This window comes from Nomia melanderi, chromosome 8 (genome assembly GCF_051020985.1).
Source record: "Nomia melanderi isolate GNS246 chromosome 8, iyNomMela1, whole genome shotgun sequence".
Taxonomy (NCBI): Eukaryota; Metazoa; Arthropoda; class Insecta; order Hymenoptera; family Halictidae; genus Nomia; species Nomia melanderi.
The window spans coordinates 16,805,638-16,824,787 of NC_135006.1; the positions used below are offsets into that span (position 1 = coordinate 16,805,638).

The 19,150-nt window shown below is 52.3% G+C and overlaps 1 protein-coding gene across 1 annotated transcript in view; it reads left to right on the forward strand.

The window, feature by feature from the left end:
• Window positions 1-19,150, forward strand: part of LOC116433075 (kin of IRRE-like protein 1) — a 319,687-nt gene that overhangs the window by 215,961 nt on the left and 84,576 nt on the right. The window contains exon 4 of the mRNA XM_076369792.1: window positions 18,332-18,442. Within this exon, the coding sequence (XP_076225907.1) occupies window positions 18,332-18,442 (111 nt within the window). The remainder of the gene's footprint in view (window positions 1-18,331; window positions 18,443-19,150) is intronic.

Below are 19,150 nucleotides of genomic sequence, written 5' to 3' on the forward strand. Positions count from 1 at the left end.
CTGGTTTGTGTTTATCGCATCGCGCGCATGTCGGATACAACCAATTAGGTCGGATACTCGAAATCGGCTTCGCAGATGTTTCGCCGAATCGCGCGCGAACGCTGTCGCGTTTCCTCCGACGAGCGTGTCTCCGCCCGATGCTCGATTAGGATACGACGCGTCGCGTTGGGAAGTCTCCACCGAAGACGCCCACGGGCGAACAAGATCGGCGCGGCGCGACGCGGCGACGTAGAAAAATATTTGATCGGTAGCGTGGCCGCGGGCCGGATACCGGTCGGTCATCGCCGGTGAATTTATTAGAGCGTTTATTTAGCGGCGCATTTGTTCGCTCGCCGGCCCCGTGTTTCCAGACACGGGGCCGAACAATAAAAATGCAAATAAAGAATTGTTTGCGCCGGCGAACGGCAATCATTATGCGCGGAAGTGTATTCCATAAATCCTAAGCCGGTCTCGGCCGCGTCGATGAATAATAAAAGAGATAACACTTTTAATCGGTTACGGGGGCGACGACGCGGGGGCCGCGTCTCCCTTGCCGGCCGCGTATCGATCGCGGTTACGCGAGAAGAATAACCTCCCGGAAGCCTGACCGAAGTTGTAATCGCGCGAACCGCGTTCCGCGACTTCCGGCCGAGCTACTCGAGGACACGCGCGCGAGAAAAAGGGTCCTCGGAGGGAGGAAGGAAGGAAGGAAGGAAGGAAGGAAGGAAGCAAGATAAATAATCTTGCGCAAAAATGTGGCGATACCGTCCCCGGAAGCCGAGAGCGGAATAATAAACGAATTTTTTCGTGACATGTAATTTCGTTTGCGAATGCCATCTCGACGCGCGATCTGGCCTGCCTGCGGGGACCGAGCCAGAATCTCGATAACCGCCAGCAATCTGTGCGCTCCGCTCCCCGGCTGGGTCACTGGGTCGTCCGCCTACAATTATTTACCCAGCCTTTAGCGACATCGATTCCCACCCCCCGGTCGCGCGCCGATTTCTCGCCGGCCGTGTTTCGAGCGGAGCCGAGAAGAAAAAAGGCACCGGCGCGGCGGAGCGCCGTTAATTGGAGCGTGGCGCCCGTTTAATCCGGATAGATCCTTAAATGTTTCGAGGGAAACGCGAGCGCGAGTCGCGCTCACGGGGCTGATCAAAGCCGAAGATCAATGGAACCGAGGTCCGCGCGTCTACGGGGCGAGAAGAAGCCGACGGGGTGCGAGGCGACGCTGGGAGGCGAGGGTTGCTCGGCGAGAGCGGTAGTCTACTCGAATTTCTACTCGGTCGGGTCTTAAAGCTGGGCTGTCCGACCGTGCCGAGTCTCTCGCCACTTACGATAATGTTTCTGCTCGTCTGACACACCACTCGGCTATTACTATTGGGGAACCGTTCCCTTGAAATTTAACACGCTCCCCAGTTATCCGACTTAATAGTCGCTTCTACCATCAACGCGCCGCGGTATTTCTCTCAATAGGGGCCTGGCAATTGACGCGAAGACTTCCATCACGCGAACCCAGCCGGCGCTACGTATGGTAATGCGCGGAGGAATCGAGCGAGCTAATATATTATAACGCTTCGAGCCGAGTTTAACGTTATATCGCTGCGTGCCGGCGCGCGCGATCTTGCACGCCATCGCAGCCCGCGAGAATTCACTGAATAGGAACAATCGCTCCGAACGACTTCTCCCGGCGCTGAGCGCGTCCTTCTATTTCCCGTCTGCGAGCTCGCGATCGCGCCGCGAAATAGTCGCGGCGCCTTATCCGGCGCGTATCGTCTCCCGGCTGCAGGAGGATCGGAGACTCCCGACGAGAACGGAGCCACCGAGAAGCTTCTATTTATTTTATTTAGTCCGCAGCGATTGACGCGGTACTGTGGCCTATATTACGGAAGAATCGAATTCGGAAATAGACGGATCGATTGGGATTTCACGCTGGATCCGCCGAACAGTCGGATCGTTGAAATTTCTCTTCGAGAAACGTTCGGTTTGCGTATTCTTCAGAAATCTCGTAGAGAAGCGTCCGCTATCTTTTTAACGGTTGAGAAAGAAGAAATCAGAACCGAGTCGATTCGATCCCTTTGATAGCTCCGCTATCGACGATACCAAGATTACAGAGGAACGAAGACCCACGATGAAAATATACGGATCTACAGTGCAATGCGAATGTTAAGAACTTACAATCTAGGTTCGAAGAAACTTCGCGAGTTAAACGGCCGCGCGTTTACCGAACGCTTTGTGCGCCGTCGGGGCAAGCGACGTTCCCCGGCACGTGGATTTTCATTGACAAACCGATTACGACCTGCGAAACTTTCGGCACGGCCGAGAATGCTCCAGTGGCGAACAACCTTTGTCGCGTAATGGCCGAAAATTAGAAACTTAATATCCCACGCCGCAGCGAACGCAATATCGGATACCGAATCACGGAGTACTCGGCTGTTAATGAACGAGTTATAATTTATTCACAGCGAACTTTATCTTGATTGAAACGTTTCAATCACTGTCGATCCGGGCAAACGACCGCGAGGAAAGTCGCAGCTCGCGGTGATCGATCCGTCCGGGGAACGGCCGGTGATCGCGATTTTTCCGTGGAACCAGATCCCCGAGGTAAATTCGGAGCAGGTCGCGTTATAATTCACCGTGCAATTAAATAATAACGCGGCTGGCAGTTTTAGTTCTCGGCGAGGTAATCACAATCGGGAAATGTCAATATTCCGATATCTTTGCGGTCTTGAGGCGCTGGCTAAAATAAATGGAGAAAATCGGTAAGTAGTTCGGGTGAACGGTGAGCGCGGACCGTCCTCCTTTGCCAGGGCAGATCCGTCCGGAGTCTCCGCGTCATCGACGACAACGACGGGCAGCCGGGGAACGTCGAGGACGACTTCTTTGTCCGTTCCGGCGCGCCGTCGCTTTCTTTCCGCTCGATCGTCTCCTTTTTCCCTCGGCCGGCTCCTTTCTCCGGGGAGCCGGTGCCCGGCGCGCAGGCTGCTTGTTAAATTTTTACGGCCAGCAGTTTTTGCGAGGACGACTCGCGAGCAGGAGCCGGCCGCGTCATCCTTTAGCTTCGTCGTCTGGAATTTATGACGGTCGAGGAGCGGGGCGGAGCGCGCGGCTGTGTCGTCGATACGTTTAATCGCCGGCTCCGCGGAAGCTTCTAATCCCGAAACACCACCGTCCACGTATCTGGAAAAGATTAAGACCAACGGCGGGCCGCGATGCATCTCGGGGCGCCCCGAGTCTGCGGCGGAGGATTCGATGCTATAAACCTCCCGGAGGTCTTCGGAACCTCGAAAGCCTCGAATGATTCGATAAGTCCGGGAAGTTTTCAACGGATTCGAAGGCTCGGTCGGTGTTTCTCTATTTCCGCGTAAACGCGTTAGTCGAGGAGCACTCGAACGCCGGCGCGAACCAGAACCGGTCGAGACCTCGAATCTGTTCAGACCTCTCTGGAGGCTCGTGGAATCGGATCGAGACAGCGATTCGAATTTTCACGGTATTAAATTCGAAACTGGCAGTGCGCTGTTCGGCAATGGGCTTCGAAAAACGAGATAACCAGTCGCGCGTTGACGGACCGAATCGTTTCCGAGCTGTGCCTCGAACGGCCGTCGTCGGTCGCAGAACCGGTACGAAGTCCATGGGACGCGGACAAAAGCGGAGGAAGAGGAGCGGCGGATCGCCGACGGGAACGCGGGCAGGAAAGAGGTCGACGGACCCGAGGCCCTCTTGTTTGACAAGGCATGAAAGCCGAGATGGCTAGGAATTCTCGATGACGGGGAGACGCGAGTCCCCGTTTCCTTTCATTCGCCACGCGACCCGCGTGTTCCGCCGAACGCGCGGAAGGCGTCGATAAGTCAAAGCGTCGGACGTTTTAATTCTGCCGGTGCCAGATATCGCAAGGCGCGCGGAAACGAAGCTAATGCGCTACAGATCCTCGTTCGTTTCGGCCCGCGCTCCGTCCGCGGCGCGGCGTCGGACGGGAACGTTGCCGGGAATCGTCGTCCGCGTTTTTATCGGCCGCGGAGATTTGAATTATGATCGGTAGCCGATTAATCTTCGATTATCGCGGCGGATCCGGTCATTACGGCGCGGCGGGCGCCGAAAGAATCGTAACATACGATCGGCTTTTTCCCGGACGGTCCCGCGGGGAAAATTGTGACTCCGACAAGGAAATAATTAATGTTCCGCGCAGATAGGAAGCGGCTCCGTGAAAATTTGATCGTCCCTTTTGTCGCCGGGCCGAGAAGCCGCCGCCGCGGAACGAGCCGCCCTCGCCGGGAACATTTTTTCCCGGCCGCGGGCGGCGGGATCGATCGATCACGGTTTAATTACGGTGGCGTGCCTTCGTTTAAAAGTTAGGCCAACTCCGAGGCCGCTCCGAGCCTAACTGGTCTAATTCTCGGGCACAAAATGGCTGTCCTCGGTGGCTCGTTAATCGAGCCCGTGCCAGAACCCCGGATCTCCGCGCTCTTTATCCGCCCGCGATCGTGGGAGAGCATGCCCGCGTTCGCGATCGTCGCGATCGATCCGCGGCCTCCTCCGTCGATGCGTAGTACCCTTCTTTCGGAACCGACTCGGATGCTTCTATCCCGGCCGTTATCTTCGCCCGGGAGGCGGCACGCGATCCTCGGGATCCCTGGAAATTTTTCTATTTCGGGGAACGCTCAGCCCTCCGTCGTGTCAGGGCCTGATCGGTGGCGGCGGCGGCGGCGGCCGGCGTGACGCCGGCGGGGGACCGTTATCCGACGCCATACGTCGTCCGGATAACGCGACGGTGGGCGAGGGTCGGCAAGAATAATGCGGCCGTTTTCCAGAAGTCGACGACGAGCGAGAGGGCGAAATGGATTCCCGCGAGTTTTCCATGGGATATGGGTTACGGGTCGGCGAGGGCGGCGAGGGGAGGCAGCCGGGATACGAAACGACGGGCGAAAAAGTGGCCGCGATTCGTATAAAGTGATTTTAAGTGAGAGTCAGCTCGCCGTTTCCCCCGGCAAAAGTTCGCCCGGCTGAGATATGGCTGCAAATATTAAAATCTGTTGGCCGGTCGTCAAGCCTTCTAGCGCGGCCCCGCGCTAGCTACCGCTCCGCGAATCAGTGGTTGCCATTTCTCTTCGCAGCAGCCGCTTAACGGCTCCCGGAGCAGCGCGTTTTTTCATCCGAGCTACGCCTAACCCCGGGAATTCAGCTGCCTGCTTCCGACCAGCCGCGAAACGAACGGCAGCCCTTCTCAAAGGGGAGCGACCGTTTAAAGAGGAACGAGCGGGAAGCCGTCGTCGATCGAACGCACAGGATTTTCTATCGAAATAATCCTGGTGAATCTCCGAGTTGACTCGAACTGGCTTTCTATCCGCGTAACGAGGACGTCTCGGTGCTCGTAAGTCTAGACGTTCGCCCGTCGGAATATACTTGTTTGCCTGCGAGTTCGTTATCGCGCTCGCGATCATCCTGGTAATCCTGAGAGTAACGATACTTTATTAAACGCGACGGAGTCGTGTTTGCGAGATAAAGATTACATTCGAGGAAGCAATCTCGTCGATTTCCCGAACGATGATTCACGATTCCCGATAAAAACACACGCGAGATTGAATCTTCTCCGCGCGAGACACAAAAGTTTGAGCGTCGCAAATACGTCACGTCGGGGGGGAAGGCGTTGAGACTCGGTTCCGGGGAACGAAGACGTCTCGCTCGGGCCCGGCGGCGCAAAGTAGGAGCAACGAGCTGAAAGCCACTGGAGAAGAAAGTTGGCGGACACGCGCGACAATGTCGCCGGGGAGCGAGGGCCGAGCCGGGCCGGAGGAAGAATGGCCAAGCAGTTTTCCCGGTAAGAAACTTGTTAGGTCAGACGTATTAGCAGAATCGAAGATATATTGCGAGCCTCGGAGGTGCTGCAATCGCGGACTGCTGCAAAACGGTGCGATCGTAATATCCGCGCCGCGCCGACGAATGGACTCTAATATTCCGAGAAATTACGAGGGCGTATTTGTTTCGCGCGGAGTCACGATTTTCGTTGTTGCCGCGTGACGAAATTTCCCCCCGGTCTGGCAATTAAGTTTGACTCGGTGAACTCGGGTCGGGCGAGGGGTCGGGCGGCCACCCTCCTTTCCCTTCCGAATCTTTTAATCAAGATTAAAGCAATTACGAATCCCGCGGCGCAGGAGAAACGGCCGAACTTAAATTTCAATGCACCTGGGAATTTCAATCGGAACGTCCGCGGTCTTTTGCCCGGGAACGCGTTCGAACTTCGCGGAAAGTGCACTTCGAACTTCTTATTCGAAGGTATTCGTGTCCGGGAACATTTACGGACATCCCTGAGACTTCGAGTCGGGAATCCTGTCGGACGTTCAACGTCGTCGATTCTGCTCCGCTCGAAAAGCTCTCCGCTCGGACGAGAAACCAGCTGTTCGCGATACAGGGCTCGAACGTTACCGTTCCTCAAAAGAGGACTCTCCGGAAGACTCGGCGAGGCAGTTCCGCCGACAAAAGTCGACCGATTCCTTGTGCCGTTCGTCCCCGCGTCGTTTGAACTATGTCGTAATTGGATAATAAGACGGTGCTCCTGTAGAATCGAATGATGCAACGATGAAACGGGTTCCGCGACTGTGCAATCAACTATCGTCGCACGCTTATGTAAAATACCTGTCGACCGAAGCAAATACCCATCTGTCTATAAACAGGCTGGTTTCGATCGTAAACGTATCGAACGACAAATACGCTCGAAAAGTGCCAAGCGGTCGCGCTCTCGTTTCACGGCAGAAATTGAACTGCTTTGTCTTTCACGAGAAAATTCTTAATGCGAGCGTTCGTTGATTTCCAATCTGGTAATAATAGAAACGAGAACAAACAATTAGAAGGGGAACAGATAAATAAATCTAATACGGACATTCTTAGACCGCGCGACGGAGAACTCTCGCCACTGAAACGGTTACCGCGTTGCAATTCGAAAACGTTAATATTTCATTCGCTTCCCGTCGTATTGATCGATCGAGCAACCACCGATTTCGTTGCGGCGCGACGCGGAACGGCGCAAGACGCTCACAATAGCCGACGGAAAGGAGAAGAAACGTACAGAACCGATCGAGACGCGGGAACAGTGCGTTTTTCTCGTGCATACGGGAAAAACGAGTCGACGTCGAGGAAATATCATGATCCGCGGTTAAGACGACGCGCCTCGAGCCGTCGGGAGATAAATCGATTCCCGAACAATTACCACCCCCGTAATACAGAGAGAGAGAGAGAGACCGCTTCGCGCCGATAACGGCAACAGAAGTCACGCCGTTCTGCTACGACGACTTCCACGATCTCTCCGCTCTCTCCTCTCTTTGCTCTCCATCTCGTTCGTTTCCCCGTCGTCTATCCGCGCTCGACTTTTCATCCCTTTTTTACTGTCTGCGGCAATCTTGGATTATCCCCCGGCACGACGGTTTCTCCGAAGGAACGAGCCCCGCCGCTGTGAAAAGGACTCTCGGTGGCGCACTGAAATTTTGTCTTAGCGACGCGGGGAAACCGTCAGGTGGTATATACGTGTGCAGCCGAGTACCAACTAGCAGCCAGAGTTGTCCTGTGCGCCTGCAATTCGTCGGTATCGCCCGCGCTATTTTCCATCCCGCTTTTGTCTAGCCACCGGCGGAGAGGGCGGCGGCGGGGGCGGGGGTGGGCGGAACAGTAAACCCGGCCGCGCGATATTCGCAGCTCTTACGGGACACCAGTCAGTCTGCGCACGAACCGGATTCTGCGAGCTGCCACGTACGAAGCAGGTTCTATGTGCTTGATTCGAGCCAATTAGCCGTAACTTTGCTGCGCCGGGTAATCAACATTTCACACCGATGAATACGCGGCGCACTCCACGGTGGACGCTAATTATCATTTAAATTCGTACACACGCCATCGCTTTGATCGTAATTAGAAAAATCATAATAACGACGGGAGTGTTTCACGGTCCCGACCCCCGCCCCTCCCCTCCGCCGGCCGATTTTTATTTACTTTTGAATATATCGTTCCTCTTTAACGCGCGATTCTTCGCCAGCTGTGACTCGAATCGTATAACACCTTTCTCGTTCTCCCTTCGTTTGTTCGGCACGGCACGCTTTCACTCAATTATTCATGCCTACGCAAATGCACGTTCTATCGTTGAATCCCCCGTCCGCCCCGCCGCCCATTGCTCTGTATTGTGCGCATTGTGTATATTTTATTTACTTCGGTTATGACATCAATCGCAATGTGTTATAAAATTATTGTATCGCAGGCGTAATTTGAAATGCTGCATCATTCGATGTCATAACTGTTGCCGTTATTCGTGTAATTCACCGTGAATAAGGACACTATTTTGATGTAAACGATTATTAATTTACCTCCACTACAAGCACACCCGGTTAATAATAATTACTCTCCGCGAAATCGGTGTAATGTACAGAGAAACACGAGATGCAAAGTCTGGCACCTGTTTCACGGTGGAACATGAAAAATCTGCCTAAGAAAACTATGAATATGGAACGTTTAGCGGTCCAATTACGAAAATCCCGTCTGTACCCGCTCGTAACAGAACGCGCGCAATGTTACAACGTCTATTGTAACGTCTATTGTAACGTTCGAAAACATTCATCTCGAAATGCCGGATCGGCGGAACGTCCGTCAGAACCGTTTAAAGCGGACGTTCCACTCGAAGCCTGCATCGGAAAGTTAATGTTCTCAATGGCACTAGCAATGACAATAGCTAATTGTCTAGGGTGGCGTTGACGCGGAGCGAACTCGTCGCGCGCGAAACTACCCGTCACCTGACGTCTTCGTTATCCCGGCTATTATACATTTTTCCCTGCGATTAATAATTACTCTCCCGCGGCTGGTCGAACAAACGGGCGCGACGGATTTTCGCTCGACTGATTTCCAGCTGACGCCCGACGGTCGTCGACGTTGAAATTCGGCCAAAAATCGGTCGACAGGTAAATTTCGAATTTCCAGATTTTTTAACTGGTTTTCCGCGGCATTTGACGAGCGAACGAACGAACGAATGTACCAACGAACGAACGAACGAACGAACGAACGAACGAACGAACGAACGAACGAACGGACGAACCGGCAGGGCGTGCAGCTCGAGAAGAATTAAGTCCTAATGGATTACGTCCGCTAGAAGGCCGAGGCTCGGATTAAAATCCATCACTCGTAGATACTATTAAACCTTTCGCAGACTGTCCTCCTTGACGGATCACCGGGTACATACGCGCGCGCGCGGCGTGTCACGCAGCGACAAGACGTAGCGCGATGCCTCTCGTCCTTGGATTTCAATAAAAATGTCAAATTTTATTTTCAAATTCGTCGCCCGGGAGCGTCGTCGGCCCATCGTTCATGTTCCTTGTCAGCCCGGGAGCCTCTCGCCGTTCCTTCCGCGTTGGATCCTCTTTCGATCCCCTTTCTCGCCGCCAGCCAGACCCCGAGTCGATCGCGACCGCGGCGTTAGTTTTCCATGAAAACTCGACCTCGAATTTCCCATCGCGGCGACGCGACGAGACGAGACGCGACGCCTCGGAGAGGTCGTCGTCGTCGTCGTCGTCGCGCTTCGAGGAAAGGAACGACCGATAAAAATAACGAGAAAGATTACACTGGGACGAAAGGAAAGGAAAACGCGTCGCGTCAAAACCTGAAACTACCTTTGCCTTCGACGCTTCCGTCGCGTCGGTTCCGGGAGAATTCTGTCTCGGCGACGATTTCCAGCCGTAACGACGGCGAACAGCTTCTCCTCTGATCTCTTCCGTCGACCGGCGAACACCGATTCGATTTTATTCGAGGCAAACGCGTTTCACCCGATCCTCGCTGTTCGCTAAGTCGCGGGAATTAGCGACGGTCATCTTTTCGACCGATCGAGAACGCGAACCGTGTTATCAGGATCGTTTGTGAATATTCTATCGAGATTCCTAATTTATTTCTGCCTACAATTATTCCCTTTCGCGAGCTAAACGAACGCTCAGCGCTGTCTCGCGCGTAGATCGCGCGAGTTCCCGAGGCAGCTCTCGGGCCTTGGGTCATTTCAAAGATAAACTGAAGCTTCGCTAAAGAAACTCCAGCGAACGTAGGTCGGAACTAGAACGAGCCGTTGAGCTGCTGATTTACCCGATTCGATCCGATTGGAATCGCGAGCGGGCCGAACGAGACGCGTTTCGCAAAGGGCCGGAGGGCGAGGACGCGCGACGAGTGTCCAACGACTACGGGTAGGCGGCGGGTGCTAGTAGCCTCGGCTGGTGAACTCGGTTTGTCAGAACGTCGTGAATTAATTCACGCCACCGCCTATTCCGCCCTCCCACCTTCCCTTCCGGAAAGTTAAATTCACGACTCGCGCGGGCTACACGAGTTTCCACTATCGTTCTAAAATTCAAACGAGCCACCAGTGCACGAGGGCGGCGCGGTTTTAAAATACTCGACCGGCCGCCGACAACACCTGCCTGCCCGCGTCGACCGTGCGGAACGAAATGTTCGCGAAGGACCGCGCCGCAGTCGTAAAACGTCTCGCGATTAACACGTTCGCTGCGACGGCGGTCGCCAATCGTTGCCGAGGGATTTACAATCTTACAGCGATCGGTCCAGTCGGTTGTAACTCGTCCTTATGCGCTGCGACTCGACCGACAACCGGTTCGACCTGTCAATCGCGATCGCGACTCTTCGGACAGTGACTTGGCCGCATTATATTCTACAGGCGACCAGGCTCTCGCGAACAATACCTATATTACAATTAATAGCTTACATTCATCTCTGTCAAGAAAGAATAAGCGATATACGAGTCGCTCATAGATCAAAGTGATTAATTCCTCTTTTCGAGTACCTTGGATTTGAATATTAAATCGCTCCTGCGGTTCTCAAGATACATCATTTCATTAAATCCTGTTGCTTTTCCTTTTGCCGACTCAATCATCTTGACAAATGAGCGGGTACAAACACACGATACACGAAACCTTCAAGATCCCCGCGATACTCGATGACCGAGGTTCCCGGCGTGTCCGAGCGCGGCGGTGCCGATCGCGACGCGTTAAATTCCACGGAGCCGTGTTTGTCCGCGGGCGGGCGCGCATTGTGCTCCGCTGATTCATTCGGCCTCCGCGGGAGCTCGCGCAAACGAGCCGGCCTCGACGTTTCGGTAATTAGCCGAGTTAAAGGAAATTTCCATAACAATGTAAGAATTATGACGTTAAATCGACCGGCTATAACTCTGCCGGATCACCGGACGTCGGTGCGCGAGAACGCCGGCCGGCAGCGAACGCTCTGAATTATTATAACGATCGTCAGGCCGGTTCCCAGCGGGAATCTATTTAACGGGTAATCCCTCACATCCGCGGGCCCTCGTAATTCCCATCAAAACAAATCGAACGCGCATCGTAACGCGTCACCGCGATATTTGCTCCGCTCCGGAACGAGCCGCCCTCCGCGCGCCCGGTCGCCATTAAATCGCGCGGCCACTCTCGAAATAATTCCCCGGGCTGTTTTATTCGATTGTCGCGTGCCGGGGCGTTTTTCAGGCTCGGCGCCCGCGCGAATTGCGAGTCGTTTCAATCGGGTTCCCGACCGTTCGTGGCGCCCGGTGGCCGACGAGATTGCGGTCGCGTCCGTCCCGGCGCAATTTCGAGCTCAGACGAAAGGGTCTCTCCTTTTCCCCCGCTTCCTTTCATATTTCCCGGCGCGCTTTCCCGGTAAAACATGTCCGACACTCGGAATCGAACGATATTTCGAAGGGATGCGAGAGTAAATTGCTGGAAAGCCCCGCAGCCGGGGGGAGAATTGAATGGCCGTCACTGCTAGCGGGAGCGCCGCGCCAAGGCTGGCAGGTCGAGAGATATATTCGCGCGTGTATAAGCGGCCGGCTACGCTACACACAGGACCACCTATTTTCCAGCCAGCCCTGAAATTATCGGCGCGGTCTGAGCGAGGTCCATTGATTACCACTGGTAATTGCCATTACAACTCCCTACCTAGCGGCGGCGCCCCTTCGCTCTCCTCTCTCGCCGCTCTCATCTCTCCCTCCCTCTCTCTCTCTCTCTCTCTCTCTCTCTCTCTCTCTCTCTCTCTCTCTCTCTCTCTCTCTCTCTCTCTCTCTCGCCGCCTCTTCTCTCCGTTCGCCTCCTCTCCAGGCCGCGGAGTGGAACCTCTTCGATCAGGGTCCCACCGGGGCTCCGACGCAACGCTCCGCGTCGCTATTGAAAGTCAACCGTTCCGTCGAGAACGCGCTCCTTGCGAGCGGGCCGCGCTCATCCAATCGGCTCGGATCGAGCGTTGCCGACCGCGTATAAATAGCTCCCGCTTCAAGAACAACCCCCGATTACTTCGCCCCGACAATTATTTCTTCCCCCGGCCCCGGGCGCGGTGTCGGGGGCACTGCGCGAATCGATTCACCGCGGCTGGATCTCGGAATTTACCACCCATCGCGTTTTTTCATTCCAGCTTGCCGGGGGAAACACGCGCCGCGCCGGACCGTAATTCTTGGTCAACGCTTAATCCCATTCATATTCGCCGGTCGGGCCGAAACGCGCGCGATCAAGGCGGAGACCTATCTTAATTTCCCTGGTTGATTCAGACGCATAATTTTCAGTTTCCCGCAATTTAAACGGAACGTCCGGGGAGCCCGCGGCGCCGCAGACCGATCGCCGGACGTTCACTCTATTATTCTTCTTTATCCGGCCGCTTCTTATTCTGTTTCCCTCCGACGCGTTTACCTTTATTCCCGCGTTGTACGCGCGCCGACAACGGTCCGTCCCCCGTCGCCGGCGATCGATCGTCGCCGCGTTTTATTAGTACCGACGAGGATTAATGCTGATCCGCAATGGAGACGGAATAACAGTCAAGATTATTTTATTATTATTATCATTGGCTATCGTTCCGTCGACGACACGCTCGCTGCGGAACTGCGAAGCCGTTCTCCATCACGGATTGCGCGCCGCGCGTGCGTTTCGGTCAACACGGCCGCCGTTGCTATTTGTTTTAGCGACGATCTTCTCGGTTGCGATGCTCCGCTTTCTGTTCAATCCAACAAATTTCCCAAATGCGATATCGGAAAAATGGAACTGGCAAGAGTTATTCAATTGCTGGGTATAATATTCATTGATCGTGTCTTATAACTTTAAATAACGCCGCCCGTAGCGCTAGTCCCTTGGTTTATAACGTGCAGCGCAATCGCGACGGACAATTTCGAGAACGGCTGGCAATATACACGTCACGGGACCGTTCTCACTCGAAGTTGAATGTTATTTCTCTGTTACCGATTGATCATTTTCCAGTAAGCTGTTAACCATTCGAACGGAAAGCGGCGCGATCGCCGTTACACCGTCTAAAAGTGCCACCCTAACGGTTCGTACGATCAAATTAACCCTTTACGAACGAAGATTCTTTGACGTAAACGATACCTTCAGTAGATGAACCTAAATTATATGTCAATTGCTCAAAAACAGAGAAAAGGAAACTTCACAGTGATCTCTTGCTACTCTAGTAATTAAATCATCCGTTTGCGACTTCTTCAAATGTCGCACATTCATCCTCAAAGGGTTAATTGATTTATTATGCTTCTAACTATTTATTTTCATTTTTCTCATTACCTTTTATGTGAAATAGAAAAGCACGATCGCGAAGGAAATCGCGGAACGAGGGTCTATTCTGTTCGCGTAAAGTACAAGACGAACGCGTTAATCGTAACAGCGTCGTCTATAATCAGCACAGCCGACTCGGTCGGCGGCACACGCCTAAAAATCACGGATCGCAACGCCGTGTCTTGTCTACCCGACGGTTCCCCGTCGTCGCATTTTAAATTCAACCGTTCCGCCGATTTACATTTCGCGCGGCGGAAAGGTAAATCCGTTCTCCTCTGTCCCGTCATCGGGTCGTTGTAAATTGGAAAGCGGAAACCTTTGCGCGGCGCGTGGCATAAACATTTTCAAACGAATTTCGGCGAATCGACGTCGTTTAACCGTTGAAATATTCAGGAGAGCGGCGCCCGCCGCCGAATGGGAGTGAAAAAAACGCGGCCCGGCAGCCAGCCGCCGGTATTTAACTTGAATCGATGCGGGACCGATGAAACGTTATTTGGAAAAATTAAACCAGGTAAATAAACGGTGCCCGCCGATCGATTCGTGGATTATACCGATGCGCCGCCGCTCGACGGTTTTGATCGCGGTAACGACTGGCCTCGTTGTACAAAGAATGAATCGCGGGGAACGTTTGGTGCTGGGACTACCTAGTGCTTGCATCGAAAAATTATTGTGGTATTAATGGTATTTTAAATATGTTTTATTTTTAAAAAACATACGAATAGATGACTGAATAGAACGCAAATAAATAGAAACGATATAGCTCGCAGTGTACAGGCCTTTTCTCTTCTGAAGTCAACGCGATTCTCTCAAAATCTCTCGCCATCCGCACTTAACCCTTTCAACTCTGTAGGCTCTAATATTGCACCAGTTAGAATATTAAATATTTTAATGAATCTTAAAGAAACTACCCTAAAGTTATTAGATTTTCCATACATCCAAAATTTGTACCGAGAAACTACCTTAAAATTATTAGATTTTCAGTACATCCAAATTATGTATTGAGAAGGAAAACGAAAGAAGGCTGTTTCTCTGCACGGCAGAGTTCTGTACGAACAATGCTGTTTTCTACGCGAGTACATTGGAACGAAGTTTTTGATGATTAAATTATAATTTTTCTGAAAGATATGATACACATAATTTAACTTTAACAATTCACTTTAATAATTAGTAATACAATTGGGTATGATCTACGATATATTGGTAGCGACGGAGCCACCATAGTGGCGCGTCATTCAGAAAGATGACATCCGCGACAGCCACTACAGTAGCGCGTCGTGCCTAAGAGGTTAAGGGAAAAGCTAGCTATTTCTCATTGCATCCATTAGAAGACACGAACGGAACTTTCATCTCGCGCGACCTATCAGCAAATCGCGGCTGGCTCTGTTTCCGATCGAAAGGTGTACTTTTCCAGGAGGAAAGTCGCGATCAACCAACCGCCTAACGCACGCGGCAGCAACGAACCGCGCGACGCTCGTTTCCCCCGGTACCGGCCGATCACGGATTGAAAAGCGGCCATAATACTTGCTGAATACTTTACGCGAGTGGCGCGGCGGGACGAGCAGAAAATTTGATCGCGGTCACGGGAAAGGGTCCTCGATGGAGTCGCTGAAATTCAATTTACGGAAACTCGAACCGCTTGATTAAGCTGCTTCGCGAGCCGCTCGTCGATGTCTCTACGATATTTCGAGGGGTTTCCCGAGCGCCGGACCGGTGTCGTTAACCTCGTGATACTAACGGGGCTCGCATGTAAAGCCGGATCCATTTATATCGAATTCCCGATGGAAAAAAGCAAGGAAGAGAGGTAACTGGCCAAACGCTCCGGGCTGCGCCACGGATTCCGAAAGCCAGCCGACTGATCGAACCAGCGTTACGTCCCTTGATTCAATCCGACATACAATTTTCGGTTGTTGTCCGACTCCTCTACAGGAATCCCGGACAGATTAATGGATTTATTAACACTGAAGGCACCGACACTCGCTGTATATCTGTTTTCGCCGTGACCGGTCGGATAACTGGCAACAAAATACTGGCGAACATGACAGACGATTTTTCTTAATGGGAACAGGAGCAAAACGAAAGACAAACATTGGGAAAGTTGATTAATCGGATAGAGTATGGACCGATACAAAGTGACCGAAAGGAAATAATATTTAAATCGAACTTTACAACCGGATATTCGACCGGTTCGTACGGTTGATATTTAACTCGTATCGGATACGCGAGTTAAGATTCACGGAAGAGAACGTCGAACGAAAAGATCGCGGTCGACGGAAAAACGCGGCGGTCGCTCGACGGTTGTCGACGGAAACGGACGAATGCTGGAGATTTGATTTATCATCCAATTGCGTGCTTCGAGGGACATTTTTTGTCGTACGTTTGTGAAACGAATAATCTGCTTACACGCGGAACGTATTAGCGAGAAAGAAATCTATATTAATAACAGCGACATCGCATCGAGATAACGCGCATACAATAGCATCGACTGCATTGATTGCGAACATACAAGCGCGAATCAACGGCGGATTATATTACAATGGATATTAATGAACGCATTACAACAATGAATATCCGACGTTGTATAGGTTCAACACTGAAATCGATTAATCTCGAAACGGCGGGGCAATTAATAAAACGGTTAACGATCTGCACGAAGAAAATCGAATCGGCAAAGTATTATTTCGCGTGTCGGATTAAAATCGCGGCGCCCCTCTGCCGGTTCCTTCGTGGAAACCACGTGCGTGTGTTCTCCGCGAAAGAGGCCACACGAAAAAAAAAGAAAAGAAAATAAAGCGCGCGAAAGTTTCGACCGGCGAAAGAGGCAGTAACGTTATTTCGGATCGATCGGTTCGCGCGCAGTTTTCCCGTCGCGACGTCATAGAGGCGAACGGCCGTTTCCATATCCGCTTAAAGCAATTTTTTGAGTGGTCGAGCGAACGTAGGAACGTCGGCCCGTCCAACGGTCGACTGTATTGTGGCGCGATTGTTCGCCGATACGACGCGATATATATATATATATATAGATATTTTTTTTTTATTTTTCCACGGCGGTTGCGGCCAACGGCGAAAACCGTTCGCGCGTCCGAACTGCCATGTCCGTGCCATTGGTGGAACGACGCGATGCAACGATGTCGCGCGCAGCAGGCTCGACGCCGGCGAATGGCTCGTCGCTGTCACCGCGACGGGTCGGGCGAATATCTTTGCGCGTTACGCGCTTTTTAGAATGATCCCCGGCTCGGCTGGGGAATATTGAACCGGTTCGACGGAACGCTCCGGGGAAGAAGGGATGCGAAGTTTCCCGGGGCGAATGGCGGATCGGTTGAGACAGTGATGAGCAACCTTCGCCTCGTTGCCGGCTGCAGTTGGGAACACGATATACCGTGTGGAGATCACGATATTCAATGCTCGCGTGTATTAATACTTAAATATCCAGTTGTACGCCTGTAATTTGGAAACTTCGACGACCCGTAAAGCTCCCGAGTTCCCCGCTGTGAAAACCTCTGCAGCTAGGCTCCCGATGAAACTCGATGTCGAGAAATGAGTTGATCAAAGTGTTGTGACTTCTGACGATCGTACTACATATTCGGAAGCTATAGAAAGAGCTTTTTAATCTACAACCGAACAAGGAAACGAGTAAATCTTTTAACGACTAAACGGAATGCTTCTCTGCAGTGGCTTCTCGACTCGAATCAAAATTTCTAAACGTAGAGCACATTGCGGTGTGCCTATTTGACAGACGAGTAAATACTGCGCGTCCCAAGATTGTTAACGACACGATAGAAGAGCAAGATGAGTAACTTCTTCCAACCGTCTTGTTACAGTAACGAACCAACTTGAAACTCCTTTCTTTCGAAAACGGACCACCGTCGAGAAAGCCACGAGGGTTCTCCATTCGTATTTTTCTAGAAATTTCCATGTCCGACCCTCTCCTTGCGAGACGCGCGGCGATTGAAGGGCCGCCGGTTGCTCACCACTGGGCTAAGCGGAGCGATAGCGCGGCTGGGGAGCGGGAAGTGGAATAAACGTAGGTGTGACCCGCCGTTGCCCCGCGCGCTGATAAACCATCGGGGAGGTACGCCGGACGTATGCAGGCAACTTGCAAAATAACGAAAAAGCAAGAGGAATATCCAGAGGCTGGCTTATCCGACTCCGGGAACGAATATTCCCGGTAAAAATATCGTCGGGCTTAATCCGCGAACGATCATGGCGTACACGCGAGTCGATACTCCGCGCGCGCGGCCTACGGTTACAGCGAATTTGTACGAAGGACCGGCTCCCCATCTATTACCGACTTTTTTGCTGAGCCGGAAAGGGTCTACCTGGTCCGTATCGCGCGCGGCCACATGCCAATCGGTTTAACCACTTCACCTGGAATGACGCCTCTCGCGAATGCTCGAATCTCAAGCTGAAACATTCACAAATCTTCCTCTCAACGGCTTTTTATTGTGTGCAACGTAATGTTGCGGTACCGTGATTCCCTTTTCTCCGAATTATTGAACGGACGACGGATCTCTGAATTATCAGAGATAACTTGGTTAACACGGAAAGCATATTACGAATGAATGATAGCTTTTACAGATTTTGGAAGGGTCAGTTTATCTGCTCGATGGTACCGCACAGAATTTCCGAGTTGGGTCGGACGAATCGGTTTAGAAAGTTCCGCCCGTGACTTTCAAGTATTCCGTTCGACAGGCTAACACGGTGGCCGCATACTTCGCGCGACGTTCGACGGAGTTCGGCTCGGGAGCCGTTAGGAAGCATCGACGAGACGCGACGTGTTCTGACGCGGATTTTCTTCTCTGTCGCAGTGCCGCCGGAACAACCGACCATATTGGATCAATGGGGAAGAATAGTAAACGGGACGGCTGGACCATACGAGGAAGGCGACACGCCGTCGCTGACCTGTCGCGTCACCGGAGGTAAGTTACATGATTTCGTTAACGATAACCCCGAAGTTTACCGGCCTCTTACACTGTCAGCCCATTTCGCCGCAGCTTTGTTTAGAGTTTCACTTTGTCAATAACTCAGACCCGACCCAGATCCGGTTTCAAACGTTCACCCTTTCCTTGTCGTGCGCTTCTCCGCGGATAACCTTTCCGAGCGCAGCTTTAAAAAGATTCCAGCACTGAAGGAATTGCCTAATATCGTACTCCCGCATTCCCCTAACAATAGAGAAGTAACTCAGGCTTTCTATAATACGAAACGAGAACTCCGCGATACGAGAACGCGGGGCAAACGTTTTCATGCTAATTAGAGTCGACGCTAATATTAACCCTTAACGGAGCCTTACCGCGAAACAAGCATTTTCACTTTGTGACTCCAATTCCGCCTACATGCCCGCGACGTCATTTTATTATCTTTATCACTGTTACCGTTGTAACATCTACGATGAACACGTTAACTATCGAGCTAAGTCACTTCTGTGAATTTCTTTCCGCTCGTTATCCAAGTCCTTTACCTCTCCGCGGTAAATAAGCTCGAAATACTTCCGGTTCGTGAAGGCTTAAAAGGATTAAGAAGAAACACCGAGCAAATATAAAAAATCGCGAGCTAACCTGCATTTGCCTCGCCCGCGGCCTTCGATCGGAGATCTTCCGGCCCGATCGTCAAACTTCCTTCGCAAACGA